Here is a 16798-nt window from a genome sequence, read left to right on the forward strand (position 1 = left end):
AAAGGTGAAAATTATATTCCTTTTTAACATTTTCTATTAAAAACATTGTGAGGATGAAAATACCGGCACCAAAGATTAATCCCCAATCGTCGACAATCGCANTTATAATTTTAATATATTTTATTAAGCATTTAAAAGAAATTAAATTTAACCACCACACTATTTTCGCTGTAATTCTTTTGCCGCCTCAATTACATGCTTAAACAAGAATCACACAACGGTAAATAAATATAATATAACTTCTAGTAAAAGGTCGTTTATAACCCAATCAATAAATTACATTACATAGTTAGTGATTTATTCAGTCACTTTGACACTGGACATTCTAAAAGAGTTAGACGACTTTTTCCTGACAAAAAAATCAAGTGCCTCAAATTTTTAAAATAACATTTTATAAAAATAAAAGACAAAAATTATACTATTACTTTTTAACGTTTTCTATTAGATACATTGTGAAGATGAAAATATCCTAACCAAAGATTAATCCCCAATCGCCGACAATTGCAATGTGCCTCGGCCAAATTCTGACACCAAAAATTGACGATTTAGGAGTGATTGATGAAGTCGAAAGACCATCCTACCCTCATTTATGACTGACTTTTGACCATCATGTCCTTCCTCGCAATGAAAATTATTGATAATGGACAGTAAATAATACTTTTAAAAGTCTAGGTGGAAAAGCGTAATTCAACCAGTTTTTTGGGTGGAAAAAAGTCATTAACTGTTTCTAAAATTAGTGCTATCAAGTTGGGTGAATACAATAATAGACCTCTGTTGGCATTACGGCCTCCCTTCTCCTTTCAAGACCTACCCACCCAATAGAAAATTCTGTACTTCTTGATCTCATTGATCCAGACTTCATTTTGAGAGAATGAATCTGACAAACAGGACTTGAAAGCCTGTAAGCTGTAACATATATCTTTGTTGCATACAAGATGATCATAAGGTGTATGCATAAAATTGATAGGCATTTAGTGGATGGCGCAGATTTTATGTTCCCTGGAAACAACTTTTTCCAATTCCATTGACAAAGAAGCATAACAATTATATCATTTAAAGAAGAATTTCAGTAGAATCAAAAGCCAGAAAAGAAAAGAAGTTGCACACTGGAGTAAAGGCAGGTAAATAATTATGCAGAACGCTGTATTTAACTGTGCATACTCTAAGATAAAACACAACATTAAGCAAATACATTCAATTGGCATGCTTTCTACATGTATGCCATAAAACTACACAATCCCTTTCTGTACAATATATGTGAAAGAACTCAGAAACTCTTGGTTGAGTACATAACTTAACTAACTCTCCCTTGCTTCCTCTTGCACAATTTGCGCAAAAACCTTACTCATTGAAACACCGGCGAGGTCATCTACACTTCCCATACTGAAATCTGTGATGGATATGGTGCTGTGCGACTGATTGACAAGATTAGCTTGCGATGACGTCTCACCATTAGGACTGGATTTTTCTTCATTCCCTTGGAGTTGAAATGCATACTCCAAGTTCCACAAGACATCTCCCATAGAAGGTCGATCAAGACCACTCTCGGCAAGGCATTTCTCAACTATCTCTCCAAACTTCTTCAAGGATTCTGGTTTTATTTGATCCATGATCTTCGGATCTACAATGTCCTCCAAATGCCCTCTCTTTTGACAATTGATTGCCCATTCAACTAAATTCATCTTTTCTCTAGGAAGTGATGGATCAATCACAGGTCTCCCACACAGAACTTCAAGCATGACCACCCCAAAGGAGTACACATCAGATTTTTCGGTTAGTTGTTGCCTTGTCAAGTACTCAGGATCAAGATACCCAAAGCTGCCTTTCACTGCTGTACTAACATGAGTCTGATCTAAGTCGGGGCCAGTTTTTGAAAGACCAAAATCAGCAACCTTGGCCATGAAATTCTCGTCTAGTAGTATGTTTGCAGACTTGACATCACGATGAATAATTGTGTTAGTGGAGCCGGTATGAAGATAGTGAAGTCCTCTGGCTGATCCAATGCATACCTCAAGCCTCTTTCTCCAACTTAAGCTGGGAAAATTTGAGCCATAAAGATGGTTCTTGAGAGTACCATTTTCCATGTACTCATAGATTATGATCATCTCATCTTTTTCATCACAGTACCCAATTAAAGATACCAAATGGCGGTGACGAAACTGAGATAGCATTTCAATCTCAGTCCTAAATTCTGCAAGACCCTGATGTGATTGAGAACCTCCCCTCTTCACTGCCACCATCGTTTTGTCTCTCAAGACTCCCTTGTAAACCTTCCCAAAACCTCCAACCCCAACAACCAAGCTTTCATTAAAATTTTCGGTAGCCTCCTGAATCGCAACAAACGGGTAGCGATAGCCAATCTTCGAGCTGGAAAAGATGGCAGTAGCTCCTCCTCCATTCATGCCAAATTTGTCCTCTGCCTTCGAATGACCAATTTGTGCCAGTTTTTTTCTTCTTCTGCACAGTAGGAAGAGAACTAAAACCAAAACAACCACGACAAATAACCCAGCAGCCAATCCCACTATCAGACCAACTTTCATCTTGGAATCGGTTGAGAAATTAGAGTTAGACTCCAAGACATCAAAGCTGCCTCTAGAATTGTTTACCTTCATGATCTCCAACCCATTAAGAAATGCATTTGGGTACCCTTCCACTATAGCAGAAGGACCGACACTTACACTTAGCTTACGGCTATCACTTACTCTTATGATGGAATCCATGTAGTATGGGGCACCAATGGTTTTGGAAGTAAACTTTTGAAGATTAAAATCATGAGAAGCATACCATGAATTGATATAAACATTGAATAAGATAGGTTGGGGGGTGTTCGATATATCACAGAAGTGAAACCGAACCAGATATTCAAAACCAGGATCCACATCAAATATCCATGTAACATTTGCATTGGTACTAGGATTTGGCTCTGAGTTCAACATTGTGGCCGTGCCATAGACATCAGCCGGAGCAATTTCCTCCTTTGTCTTTTCTCCGGTGAAATTAACAGCTTTGACATTTGACACAAACTTGGCTAGACCATTATGCACTAGAAATGAATCATCAGCAACCCAAAGCCGCCATAATGGATCAGTTTGACGAGTAACGGTTTCATTACCCATATTTACCCGCGCAACTGTCTCCAAGGCCTGCTTCTGCAGATTTTGGTTACCAGTTTGAGAGCCAATAGTTGTGGCACCTTCAGGGATGAGCTCAGGAGGGAGCGAAAAGACTTCTATAGCGTTTAAAAATGCAAATGAATTTGCAAGAGGAGTAAAAGTGAGAACAAGCTTATCAGAAGTAATGTTCAAAGAATACTCCTTAACTAAAGAACCATTCCCTGATTGGTATTCTTTAATAAGGGTAAAACTTTGAGCGGAAACAGAGAATTTTGCCAAGGTCATATTGTATTTTTCATAAACGAAAGGGAAGAAATGGAGGCGAATCCAAAGTCTCCCTTTTTGTTTGATTGGAAAGGAGTAATTGGAGGGTCCTGTGAATATTCTAGCAGTGTGATACAAAGATGAATAATTGCTATTGGATGAAATAGAACTCAAGCTAATCTCAGCAGAAATGTTTTCCTGAGTTAAAAGATTGATGGAACTTGAGCTATCAGAAACAAATACACGATTATCTACAGATGTATTTGTGGATGAACCACAGTCTATTAGATAATTATCCTCAGGAGAAAACCCAAAAGAAAAACATATTAAACAAAGAACAAATGAAACCCATATCTCCAATTCAAAAGTCCTAACACTCACCATGATAACAACAAAATTCTGACTAAAAAAAGGAAAGAAAATTAATCACCAGCGAAAGTGAAAGAAATGGTTAAGATATCAAAAACTGAAGAGATGATAATAAGAGGAAAGCAAGTGAATAAAGAAAAGGGTGAGGCTCAAAATCACCTGAAAATCAATGAAGAAGAAGAAGCAGAGAGTGGCAAAAGTTTTGAAATATCTAAGACTGAGGAATGATAGGGGTGATGGAAATTGGTGTTTGGGAAGTAAAAGAAGTCATTATTATAGGACCTAACCTAATGTACAGCACTGCACGTTGCGAGACCAGCATTTAGTTCCATGGAAAAGGACCCAAAAGAGATGGATTTGTCCTTTGCTCGACGTTTTGTTTTGACAAATTCATAGGATTGTGAATAAAAAAAATGAAGAGAAGAAAGAGTAGGAGTAGACAGTAGAGTCAAAGTACAGTTTGAACAGACAACACATGATTGCAGAAAGAGGAAGACAGCTATGTGGATAAAGTAGCTTTTTCCAATCTACGTTATGCCATGTTTAATTATCATTCTCCTCTTAATTTGGATTCGCTTAGGCCTTGTTTGGCTTTCTTTAATTCTTTTCTTATTCTTAATCCACATAATTAGTGAGAAACAGCAAAAATATGTGTTTTGTAAGATTAATTATGATAATTAATCATTATTCATCATTAATCTTAAAATTATTATACAAAGAGATTAAAAGACTTGAGTAATAATCTTTATATAAAATACTTTAGTCTTAATTTTTTTAATCAATTTATGGTTATTAATTAAATATATCGGTCCGCACGTAACACTTTAAATCTTTATAAATAGATTGAGATATTTTGACTTAATATTTATTAATTTATATTTAATACTTAAAAACATTACATCTTTATTGAACCCAGTAGTTAAAAATATTAATTAAGTTGATATTTAATTAATTTATCACTTAGTTTTTTTTTTCTTTTATTTCAAAATATATATTTTATTTATTTGACGACATGTGAAACCAAACACGGCCTAATTCCGTAACCCACTTTTCTATGCGGTTGGAGTAGTGAGAAATTTCGTGGGGTGGTTCATTGAGAATATTTGGTGGCAGACAAATCAAAATATAATTATTAATATTGATTTGTACTTTATCCTTGTCATCTAATCTTCTAGCTAGAACGCGGTTTTGCCACCCACCGTCACTTAACATTGATGACGGGCGCGAGGAAAGTTCCTCTATTACAACCAATGGATGTTGATGGGCCTTAGTTGTAAAGCATGTTTTTGGGTTTCGGGCCCATATTTTGAGGAAAAAGCTCTTGTTGACTTTATTGGAATTTGACTTCAATAAATCTGTCAAATTTGTGGTCTTTTTATTTTATTTTTTTTTGGGTCCAATTTGATATGATCAACGTGGTTTATTTTGTCCATATCAAAAGTTGGCGTTAGGTAAAATTAAAAATTAGTTTAATCCAAAGAAAAACTTTATTAGGTAAAAACAAAGAAAGATTTAAGTAATTATATAGGCTGCGTTTTATACCCGTTTTAAAAGTCTATTCTAATATCTTATTGGGTTTAAACAATAAAGTCAATTCTCGTTCAAAAGAAGTTGTTCACATTAAAGCAAGACTCCAAGAAAAATAAATAATTTTAAATTAACTACCCGAGAATAGTGTTAAGTCATTCCAAAATGTTTATAACATCTCAAATACTATACCTAGAATATGCAATTACATAAAATATTTATTTGGTTTAAAGTTTTCTATATAACAAATGACAGAATAATGTTTTGTTAGTTGTTATGTCAATTAATTTGATAATACTATGTGATATGGTGATAATATTAATTGAGTCTTGACAAAGAAACAAAAACCATGACTTTTGTGATAAGTACGGGTGAAAACCGAGCCAAACTGCTCGCGCTCGACTCGAATTTGACTAGCTGAGTTGGATTCGAGTTCAAGTTTTTTGAACTAAAACTCGATTAAATTCAAAAAGCTCAACTAAAACTCGATTAACCGAGCTTAAATTCGACTTTTAGGTACCAAATTCTAGTTTGAACCTATCAAGCTCGACCAGATTTGAATTCAAACTCGAACTTGGTATTGTAGCAACCGAGTCGAGTTCGAGTATCTAAATCCTCGACTTAACTGGATTTCAACCTTTAAATAAGCTTTCTTATATGGGCTCATTTGGGCCAACTTACAATCATAAAAGCCCACAAAAATTCTTGCTCAATTTGTGGGTTAGTTTGTGTTTCAACATGAACTCTCAAATACTAAAAATAGTAACTATGAAACACTAGTTTGATGGAGAGATAGTGTGAATTGCGAGTAAATTATTTATTCTATCTTTACGTGTACGATTGAATTATTTATTCTACTCTTAGGTTGATTAACATTTGTTAGAATCAAAGAAATCTATCATACTAATTTAAACTGCTTAGTAGAACCAAACCCTGGGTAAATGAAATTATCTCAAACCTCAAATAAGCAAGACCAGAATCGAAATTACATTGAAAAGCTTTAGATAAAAACCTGACCATTGAAGCTTGAACCCTCCTTTTGATATGTCAGAAGCTATGTAAACTTCCATGGCATTGAGAATTGGGGGCAAGTCAGATCCATTCACTGGAGAAATAGTTACGTTTGCAGTGCCTAAAACTTGAACAGGGAACAATGACACAACTTGACCAAACTCAGAAGCATTAAGCTCCACGACATTCAACGAGAATCTCAAACTTTCTGGAATTATTTGGATTTTGGGACTGGTTAAGATTATAATCGAGGAAGAAGAACACAAAGTAAGCCGATTGTTGTTGGTTGTTGTTTCTGAAATCAACGTTAACAGAGATGGAATCTGCGGCATTTGATGGTGCAATTGCATTCTTTAAAAGACTATCCGGGGGTCGGTTTTCATATGAGAAACCCAAACATTCTCCAGGAAAGTGAACAGTGTTAACATCAGAGGAAACGTTGAGATAACCCGGCATTGCTTTTGGCTGCCAGATTCGAAACGAATACTCATCGCACTTATAGAAAGTCCTTGAGCTGCAATTAATATGTTCAGGTACAGCCATCACATGTATCATTTTAGTAATCTAAACAAAATTAAATAACTAGAAGGCTTCAAAACAAAAGAAAAAAGAATAATGTGTTTAGTCACGAGGGAAATGCTTTATCTTTTCCATCAAAAATTGTGATCGAGATAGTCTTCTATCACTTGGTGTGACCGGTCTTAAACCTTGCCCTCAAAGTTTAATGAAAAATACTTTGAATATAGACTGCAGAAAACGTTTTTGTGCGTACACTCATGGACGATATGGAAATTTCAAGTACCAATTATGCGTGAAAGGAACAAAACTACTCACTTTATAATTTGATCGAGGCCACCAAATGTGGTTCAGTCGACAAGATGCAACGCCGTGTTGCTGCCCATCAACTTGTAAACTGGCTTGGCACCCTCGGCTACAGGCAAAAGAGCCACAACAAGAGAAGAGATAAATGGGATTTCACCTCGATGGGTTCTAACCAAACACACACTGGTACTTTCACCCTTTGGATTGTACAAAATTTCCTGAAAAATTGGTCCTTCTTCACTTGCAGATGTATCCACAGTTGCCCTGAAACCACCATCCAATTGAAGATCAAACGTTGGGGGCTTGGACAGACCGTCGTAGTTGCCATAGAAGAATCCAGCTCGAAATATAAACTTGTATTGTGGATCCAGGAACACTTTCTAACAGTTCTTGGTACCTTGAGGAAAATATCTAAGTTTTTTCATGTAACCTGGAACGTTAATTTTTGGGTCATCGATAGGCTTCGTTTTGCCTGTGGTGATATAGCCATTGTCAGGGGCCCATGACATATTTTCGTATCTCTCCCAGTCTACTGCTCCGGAATTGATCAGAATCAATGTCTGGTTTTTGTCTGCAACAACGCAAGAGTTGAATACAGTGATCGAAGCAACACCGATGAAATTTTTTTTGCCTCATGTTAAATCAACCACAAATATTTCTAAACTTTTCTACGAAAGAAACATATATTGAATTTATAATCTAATTGTTATAACCAAGATCAACCAACCACAAACAACAATCAAGAATCACAACCAAAAACGCACAAGAACAACCAAGAGTTTTACCGTGGTTCACTTACTCTATTTGAGCAAGCTACGTCCACGTTGAGCTTGGGAAACATGCACAAGCTCGTTGCACTAAAACCACAGTCAAGATTACAGATTACACACAGTAACGGAAAAACCTTTAAAACCTCTTCTCCAACCCCGTAACTCACCCTAGAGATTCTACCCTTTCAATCCCTACTGATTACGTATACAAATACACCTAGAATGACCTGACCCAGTCACTCAATCACCAAGTTACAAGATCCAAAACACCCAAAATCGAAAACCCTATCAGACTCAATTTTGTGTCAATGAAGAAGAGAGAGTTCACGCAAATTACTGTGTTACAATCTGCCAAAATAAGTTCTGCTTTTATATGGTTGACTGAAGGACTAATTTTAGCCTTTGGATCTTCTCTTCATCAACGCTCAGGAATGCTTCTTCAATTCTGCTCAAAACGATGTCGTCTCATTTAAGCTATAACACGATAGCGTTTCAAGCCATCACACTTGGAACCAGTCTCTTTTAGGACTGATCATGTGAAACGAACAACCTGAGTCCATCAGCCACTCTTCACTAATGTCATTCATTGACACAGTAAGGACTTCAGGTTCCTTTAACATGTTTTTGGTGGTGACTAAGTTATTCTCTGTATTCCCATGTTTTTGCTTTTTAATCCATTCGAAACAATTCTTTTTAATGTGTCCAGTTTTATTGCAAAAGAAACATTTTCTAGGCTCTACTCTAAGCTCGTTGCTGCCCTTCCTTTTTTTCTTATTTCTAGCCCCCTGATAATTCTGATTTCGCTTACCAGTTTGACTAGACTCTGGTCTGCTCTTAACAAATAGGTTTGTGCCACTTCGTTTTTGGGTCTTTAATTCTAATTCTCTGGCCCTAAGTCCTGCTGTTATTAGGTCAAGGTTTGGTACAGTACCCGAGTACTATAGGGCATTCTTGACTACCTGGTAGTCATCAATCAGGGAGTTCAATAGGATCATAGCTAGACTCGTTTCTCCTAATGCTTGGTCTGTCCCTTTCAGGATCAAAGTCATTTTTAGAAATTCGTCTAGGTTTTTATCTATACTCTTAGCACTGTCCATTTTATACGGAAATAAGGCCCCTTTTAAAAAAGCTAAGTTGGGGGCAGATTGCAAAGCATACAAAATATTGAGTTTACCCCAAAGTTCAATCGCTGATTCGATTCCGTCTACCTTCCTAAGGATGCTGTCGGACATGTTCATGACTATCAAGTTGTATGCCTCCTCATTGATCTCCTCTTTCTTCTTCAGCTTCTCCTCTGGCCACTTCTTGGAGTCCTCTTCTAGTACGATGGCCACCTTGTTGTGAGAAACCAATGCTTTCATTTTTTTTTTCCAACTCCCGAAGTCAATCTTCCCATCATATTGGAAGATTTCCATTCGGGTGGTGGTATTTGTCATGGTGAAGTGTTTGGTTTGGTTTCTGAGATGGAAAGATCAAGAACTAGACCCTGTTCTTAAACTTCAAGAAACGGGAATACCCTAGGTTTATATTGCTAGTGAGATCTGTGCCACTTCGTTCCGAATAACACTCCTCTAGTCCCCAATTTGATTTCTAAACCCTAAAATTGAGAAAGCCCCAATTTAACGACAGCCCCCAAAAAACCCTAGAAATCTCAGATTGGAATTTAACCCGATATCTCCCTAATTTTTGGTAACCTTAAGCTCTGATACCACTGTTATAACCACACACACAAAGATCAACCAACCACAAACAACAATCAAGAATCATAACAAAAAACGCACAAGAATAACCAAGAATTTTACCGTGGTTCACTTGCAATATTTGAGCAAGCTACGTCCACGTTGAGCTCGGGAAACACACACAAGCTCGCTGCACTAAAACCACAGTCAAGATTATAGATTACACACAGTAACAGAAAAACCTTCAAAACCTCTTCTCCAACCCGTAACTCACCCTGGAGATTTTACCCTTTCAATCTCTACTAATTGCGTATACAAATACACCTAGAATGACCTGACCCAGTCACTCAATCACCAAGTTACAAGATCCAAAACACCCAAAATCGAAAACCCTAACAGACTCAATTTTGTGTCAATGAAGAAGAGAGAGTTCACGCAAATTACTGTGTTACAATCTGCCAAAATAAGTTCTACTTTTATATGGTTGACTGAAGGACTAATTTCAGCCTTTGGATCTTCTCTTCATCAACGCTCAGGATTGCTTCTTCAATTCTGCTCAAAACGATGTCGTTTCATTTAAGCTATAACACGACATCGTTTCAAGCCATCTCACCAACACTAATAATACCAAGTTATTCATTCATCTTTCATTTAAAAATTATATGATGGTTAGTTGTTATAAAATTTTATTAAACATTTATATAACGTGATACATCATACATACATCTATCTCATTTGATGTAACAATATGATACTTTATCATTAACCTGATGGCGTAATTCTTTTGACACTTATATGGATATGATTCTGATGAAGAAGCTGTTTGAACCATAAAAGCTATGAAATATGGGAAAATGATAGCCCATTTCTCCATTTTTAGAGAGAGATATTAGAGAGAAAGAGATCAAAGAGCTGTTGCGTTTATGAACTTTATGATATAATTTGAGGTGGGTCTGACTCCTCATCCAATAAGGTCTTGTTGAATAGGAGGATCACCCCCTCTTATAACCTACTTGCTGGTCAAGCACTCAGTTAAACTGGGAGGTAGTTGTTGGTTCTAACTCTTCAGTCAAACATTCAACTCAATTGAGCCTAGCTCTGATAACATGATAGAATTTAAGGTATGTCTGACTCTTCATCAGACCTTGTTAAATAGGAGGATTACCCCTTCTTATAACCTAGTAAGCTTAAGCATGCTTCGTCGGTGTGGAACTCCGAACACTTTACATTTATGTGAGCTGGACAACCTTGCTATATGGATGATCCCGATGAAATTACCCCAGCTGCAATGGAATTAAGAAACAACTAATTAAATAGTTTAGTTAATGTCATCAAAGTAGAAGAGCCGGCTTTAATTAATTCTATCTTGTGCTAGATCCACCTGTTGTTTTGCATGATAATAATTTGGATTTTCTAAACAACATCTATAAGTTACCGCCGGAATTCAATTTTAATCATATAGTATATTAGACTAATACATACTAGGTTTCATAAACTGATTAAAGATTACCTAGAGGATTTTTTTTTTTTTTTTTTTTTTTAAATAACAAAGTATAAATTACTCAATAAGATTGTTTGATAATGAGATAAATACTTTAATACTTGTTACATCCAAAAAAATTTTCTTGAAAATATCTATAACATGTATTCATTCATTCAATTATGGAAATTGTTTTTGTTTGCAAAGATCAATTCGACAAGTCCTTCCCACAAGAGACGTTCTAGATCAATAACTTATGTATACAGTAATGATAAGCTTGTCCTTTCGTCTAATAGAGAAAAATTAAAACAACAAATTAAGGTGAAAAACTTTATTTAATTTGCTTAAAACATATACAGGACATCTTCATCCCACATACATAATTAAAATTTAATCAAGATATGTCATCTTGAGCGGTAATCAAGAAAGGATCATTCTCAATCAAAAAAGGATAATTTCAACTTTGGTGAGGAGATTTCATGTCATACAAACTTCAAAGTTAAAGCCGAAGATCAAGTTTAACGGGTACTATATAACCCAACCCTAATACATTTTGAGGGACAGTAAGACATGCACATAGAAAGACTGCTAGACTGAGAAAAAGAGAAGAAAACTTGATATAACTCTTTGTAACTCACTTTGCAGATACACGCAATATATATACGAACTTCAGAGTTAAAGCCGAAGATCAAGTGTAACGGATGCTATATAACCCAACCCTAATACATTTTGAGAGACAGCAAGACATGCACATAGAAAGACTGCTAGAATGAGTAAAAGAGAAATCGAGAGAAAACTTGATATAACTCTTTGTAACTCACTTTGCAGATACACATAATATATAACAGTGAATGTCAGTTTGCATTATAAGTAGCCGAATCACTTTAAAAATCTTCTTTTATTCTCTCTGTTTTGTGTTTAATTGTTGTTCATATATAATTGTTTTATCCTGTCACTGATCCATCAAGATTACGCAAGCATCCAATATGATTCTAATGTTATGAATCACGTACCTCTTGTTGTTGCAATTTTTTATATCAAACATGTCATATATTTATTTGTAATAATATCATAATATATCTTCTATGATATTGTTATTAGAAAAATTACGAGGTGCATATGTTTTTAATAGGTAATTTTCACAAAATTAATGAAAAATTATTGTAAGTTAACGAGGTCCATAAGAGAGATCAGAGACGGATTAGAGCGTAATATATCTTTATCATTACTATTTTAAAACGAGGATAATAATTTTAGACAAAACTTAATGAAGTCTTCTCAGGAGAGAATTTCAAATATTCATTATTTAATACACATGTATTATAAAAAATTCAAACAAAAAAACCCAAAAATGAAATTACAAAGAAAACCAACAAAGATAAACCCGAGCACCGTAGTTTAAATCCGTGCGATGAGCCGGTACCGTCCATCTTCGTCGCTGTGTAAACTTCCATGCCATTGAGAATCGGAGGAAACTTAGAGCCACTGACCGGAGATATAGTAACATTCGCAGTACCTGAAACTTGAACAGGAAACAACGACACAACTTGACCAAACTGAGAAATATTCAGCTCTACAACGTTCCTCAATGCACCATCAATGTGAATCTCAAATTTTCTCGTATAATATGGATTCGTTGACAAGTTATAATCCAGGAAGTAGAACACAAAGTAAGCAGATTGTTGAGTGCTGTTTTTGAAATCAACGTTCAGATAAATAGAATCCGTGGCGTTTTCCGGTGAAATTGCATTCTTCAATAGATCATCTGGAGGTCGATTTTCCAAAGGCTGATTCAAGCACGATTGAGTTTCATCGCCACCAGAATAGGAAACGTTGAGATAACCCGGAACTGATTTTGGTTGCCAAACTCGAAATGTAATATCATAGCAAATGCTGAGGGATGAATTATAATTACTCTCACCACTGCAAATTGTAATCACATATATTAGTCACACGTTTTCATAGCAACGTAAAATTTTTGTTTTGATAATATTAACTTACTTATCTAAAACTTTGTTGAGGCCACCAAAGGCGTCTCTGCTGACAAGATTCAAGGCGGTATCATTGCCCATCAAGGAGTACATTGTGTCAATATCGTCAATCAACAAATAAGCCACCTCAAGAGAGGAAATAAACGGGACTTCACCTTGGCGAGTATGAACCAAACACACGCTGGTACTGTTACGATCAGCCTTAGGTTTGTAAAAAATTTCATGATAAATTGGCTGATCGTCAATTGAAGAAGTGTCCACCTTTGCCCAAAAATGGTTATCCAGAAGGATATCAAATGTTGGGGGCTTGGAAAGACCATCATAATTTCCATAGTAGAAACCAGCTCGAAATAAGAACTTGTATTGCGGATCCGGATACAAAGTGTAACAGTTCTTCACACCATCAGGGAAATATCGAAGAGTATCCATGAACCCTGGAAGGTTATTATTGTTTATCTGGAGAGTTTTGGTCTCGCCTGTAGATATAGAGCCTTCGTCATTCATCCATGGCCAACCGTCATAGTAGTCTTCTCGCGATACCGATCCACAGTCTAGTAGCACCCCTTGATAGTACTCTGCAAACATTCAATGTGAAAATAGATGTAAAAAGAAAAAAAAAAAATTTAGAACATTAACTAATAATAATGACTTTAAGGAAAAATCTAGATACTTACTGGAATATACTGTTTGGGGCAAAATGGCAGTAAAGAGTAGCAGAAAAATCAGCCATTTATCCATTAGTTTAGAGTTGGAGATATTGTGTGGAAGGAGATAGAAAGCTAGCTCTTATAAAATTTTCATGGGTGAGGTAGAGGACAACGTTGATATATGCATGGATGAACCCAATGGAATTGCATGTATAGCAGCTTAGTGTTTGGTAGTTAGAATCAAAAGCCGGCTTGGCTCTTAGGATCTTAAACTATATGCAGATTTTGTCTTATAAAAGCAATTCTAGCCAAAAGTTCTTCTCCAAAAACAGCTATGAAACAAGCACACTTCTAACTCTTTGTAGCAACATCTTTATATCTATAATGCAAAATACAACTTGTATTATTAATTAATTAAGCAATTAAATATTTATATAGTGACTAAGCATTGACAAATGCAATGTTATCGATCTCCACATATTTTACTTGTATATAAACGTTTATCTTATTATAGTTGTTATAGTTAATTATATAAGCAAGATTGTGTCAAGAAGTCTTCTCATAAGACAACTCCGTGCCGTATATCATGTGAATTGTCAATTGTATACGATGATAATAACAAGTTTCTTTTGATTTCTAATTAAGTTTATAATCTAATAAAAAATTGTCATTAAATTGAAACCATTAATTTTTTTTTTTTTGTTAAAAAAAGAAAGAATAATATTATATACAGTATACAAATTGATCACAAACACGGGCTTTTATGCGGTGATTATTTCCACAATTGAGTATTATTATTTCTCACAATTGAACAACGTTAGATCAAGATAATATTTTTAATTTTTTTTCATAACGTGATAGAACAAGTATTATATATCACTAATATAAATTAAATGTTACAAACATATATATATAATAATTAATTAATTTTGAATTATAAAAAATAGTAATAATTCAAATAATTACAATAGATATCACCATCAGATGTTTATTAGGGTACTGACCAAAGAAAAACTTGAATCAAAATTCAGTACACTAAAAGAGAAAAATTGAAACAAGAAATTAAAATTTATTTAATTTACTTAAGACAGATATAGGACATCTTCAGCTCACATACATAATTAAAATTTAATTAAGATATGTCATGTATTTATTTGTAATAATATCATAATATATCTTCTATAATATTGTTATTAGAAAATTTTTGAGGTGCATAAGTTTTTAATAGGTAAAGACAAATTTTCACAACTTTAATGAAAAACTTTGTTTAGTTGACATTTGTTATTGTAAGTTAAACGGATTAGAACCTAATATATCTCTATTATATATAACCATTTGGCTTGTGGCTAAATAATAAGACATTTAGTTATCTGGAAATTTTGTATTCGAATCCCACTAAGTGATCATCTACCACATTTGTGATTTACTTGACGCATTGGCTTGTAGGGTATGGAATTTGAGAAAGATTAGTTGAAGCATGCACAAACAGACCTCAGTCAAAATATATATATTTTTTTTTTGCACCAAACATAATAATTTTAGACAAACTTAATTAAGTCTTCTCACGGGAGAATTTCAAATATTTCATTATTCAATTCACTTTTATTATCAAAAATTCAAACAAAACAACCCAAAAATGAAATTACAAAGAAAACCAACAAAGATAAACCCGAGCACCGTAGTTTAAATCCATGCGATTCGTTACCTTTAACGTTAACATTATTATTAGATCCCATCTTCATAGCTGTGTAAACTTCCATGCCATTAAGAATCGGAGGAAACTTAGAGCCACTGAACGGAGATATAGTAACATTCGCAGTACCTGAAACCTGAACAGGAAACAACGACACAACTTGACCAAACTGAGAATTATTCAGCTCCACAACATTCTTGAATGCACCATCTATGTGAATCTCAAATTTTCTCGTATAATTTGGATTCCTTGACAGGTTATAATCCAGGAAGTAGAACACAAAGTAAGCAGATTGTTGAGTGCTGTTTTTGAAATCAACGTTCAGATAAATAGAATCCGTGGCGTTTTTCGGTGAAATTGCATTCTTCAATAGCGCATCTGGAGGTTGATTTTCATAAGCCTCATTCAAGCATGTGTTTTCATCGACATCAGAATAGGAAATGTTGAGATAACCCACAACTGGTTTTGGTTGCCAAACTCGAAATGTAATATCATAGCAAACGCCGAGGGATGAATTATAATTACTCTCACCACTGCAAATTGTAATCACATATATTAGTCACACGTTTTCATAGCAACGTAAAATTTTTGTTTTGATAATATTAACTTACTTGTCTAAAACTTTGTTGAGGCCACCAAAGGCGTTTCTGCTGACAAGATTCAAGGCGGTATCATTGCCCATCAAGGAGTACATGATTGGGGTATTTAATTCATATTCGATGAACAAATAAGCCACCTCTAGAGAGGAAATAAACGGGACTTCACCTTGACGAGTTTGAACCAAACACACATTTGTATTGTCACGATCAGCCTTAGGTTTATAAAAAATTTCATGATAAATTGGCTGATCGTCACTTGAAGAAGTGTTCACAGTTGCCCAGAAATGGTCATCCAGAAGGATATCAAATGTTGGGGGCTTGGAAAGACCATCATAGTTGCCATAGTAGAAACCAGCTCGAAAAATGAATTTGTATTGTGGATCCGGATACAAAGTGTAACAGTTCTTCACACCATCGGGGAAATATCGAAGAGTATTTATGTAACCTGGAAGGTTATTATTGTTTACTTGGATAGTTTTTTTTTTGCCTGTATATAAAGACTTCATCAGGTAACCATAACCAACCGTCATAGATGACGTCTATCGAATCTAATCCACAGTCTAAAGGCTCCCAACGATCGTACTCTGCAAAATTTCAATGTAAACTTGATAAAAAAGAAAAAAAAATTAGAACATTAGCTAATAATAATGACTTAAATAATCTGTTTGGGCCAAAATGGCAGTAAAGAGTAGCAGAAAAATCAGCCATTTATCCATTAGTTTAGAGTTGGAGATATTGTGTGGAGGGAGATAGAAAGCTAGCTCTTATAAAGTTTTCATGGGTGAGGTAGAGGACAACGTTGACATGAACCCAATGGAATTGCATGTATCGAC

At 35.1% G+C, this 16798-nt stretch overlaps 3 protein-coding genes across 3 annotated transcripts; all 3 read right to left on the reverse strand.

The window, feature by feature from the left end:
• Positions 1-1122: 1122 nt before the first annotated feature.
• On the reverse strand, positions 1123-4137 carry LOC116107951 (probable receptor-like protein kinase At2g39360). The gene has a single exon (XM_031394232.1). It carries the CDS (start codon positions 3759-3761, stop codon positions 1299-1301), a length of 2463 nt encoding a protein of 820 aa, XP_031250092.1. The 5' UTR covers positions 3762-4137; the 3' UTR covers positions 1123-1298.
• An 8247-nt stretch (positions 4138-12384) lies between these two features.
• LOC116107940 (receptor-like protein kinase At5g59670) lies at positions 12385-13781 on the reverse strand (the record flags this gene model as incomplete). The annotated part of the gene is made up of 3 exons (XM_031394211.1): positions 13701-13781; positions 13037-13601; positions 12385-12958 (listed from the first exon to the last, which is right to left on the reverse strand). Coding segments are annotated over exons 1-3 (1203 nt in total), but the record flags the coding sequence as incomplete, so codon positions are not given.
• A 919-nt stretch (positions 13782-14700) lies between these two features.
• LOC116107984 (probable LRR receptor-like serine/threonine-protein kinase At4g29180) lies at positions 14701-16495 on the reverse strand. Its single transcript, XM_031394270.1, has 3 exons — positions 15978-16495; positions 15379-15899; positions 14701-14708 (listed from the first exon to the last, which is right to left on the reverse strand). Exons 1-3 carry the CDS (start codon positions 16493-16495, stop codon positions 14701-14703), a joined length of 1047 nt encoding a protein of 348 aa, XP_031250130.1.
• Between the last annotated feature and the right edge of the window lie 303 nt (positions 16496-16798).

Source organism: Pistacia vera, unplaced genomic scaffold, assembly GCF_008641045.1.
Source record: "Pistacia vera cultivar Batoury unplaced genomic scaffold, PisVer_v2 Contig550, whole genome shotgun sequence".
Taxonomy (NCBI): domain Eukaryota; kingdom Viridiplantae; phylum Streptophyta; class Magnoliopsida; order Sapindales; family Anacardiaceae; genus Pistacia; species Pistacia vera.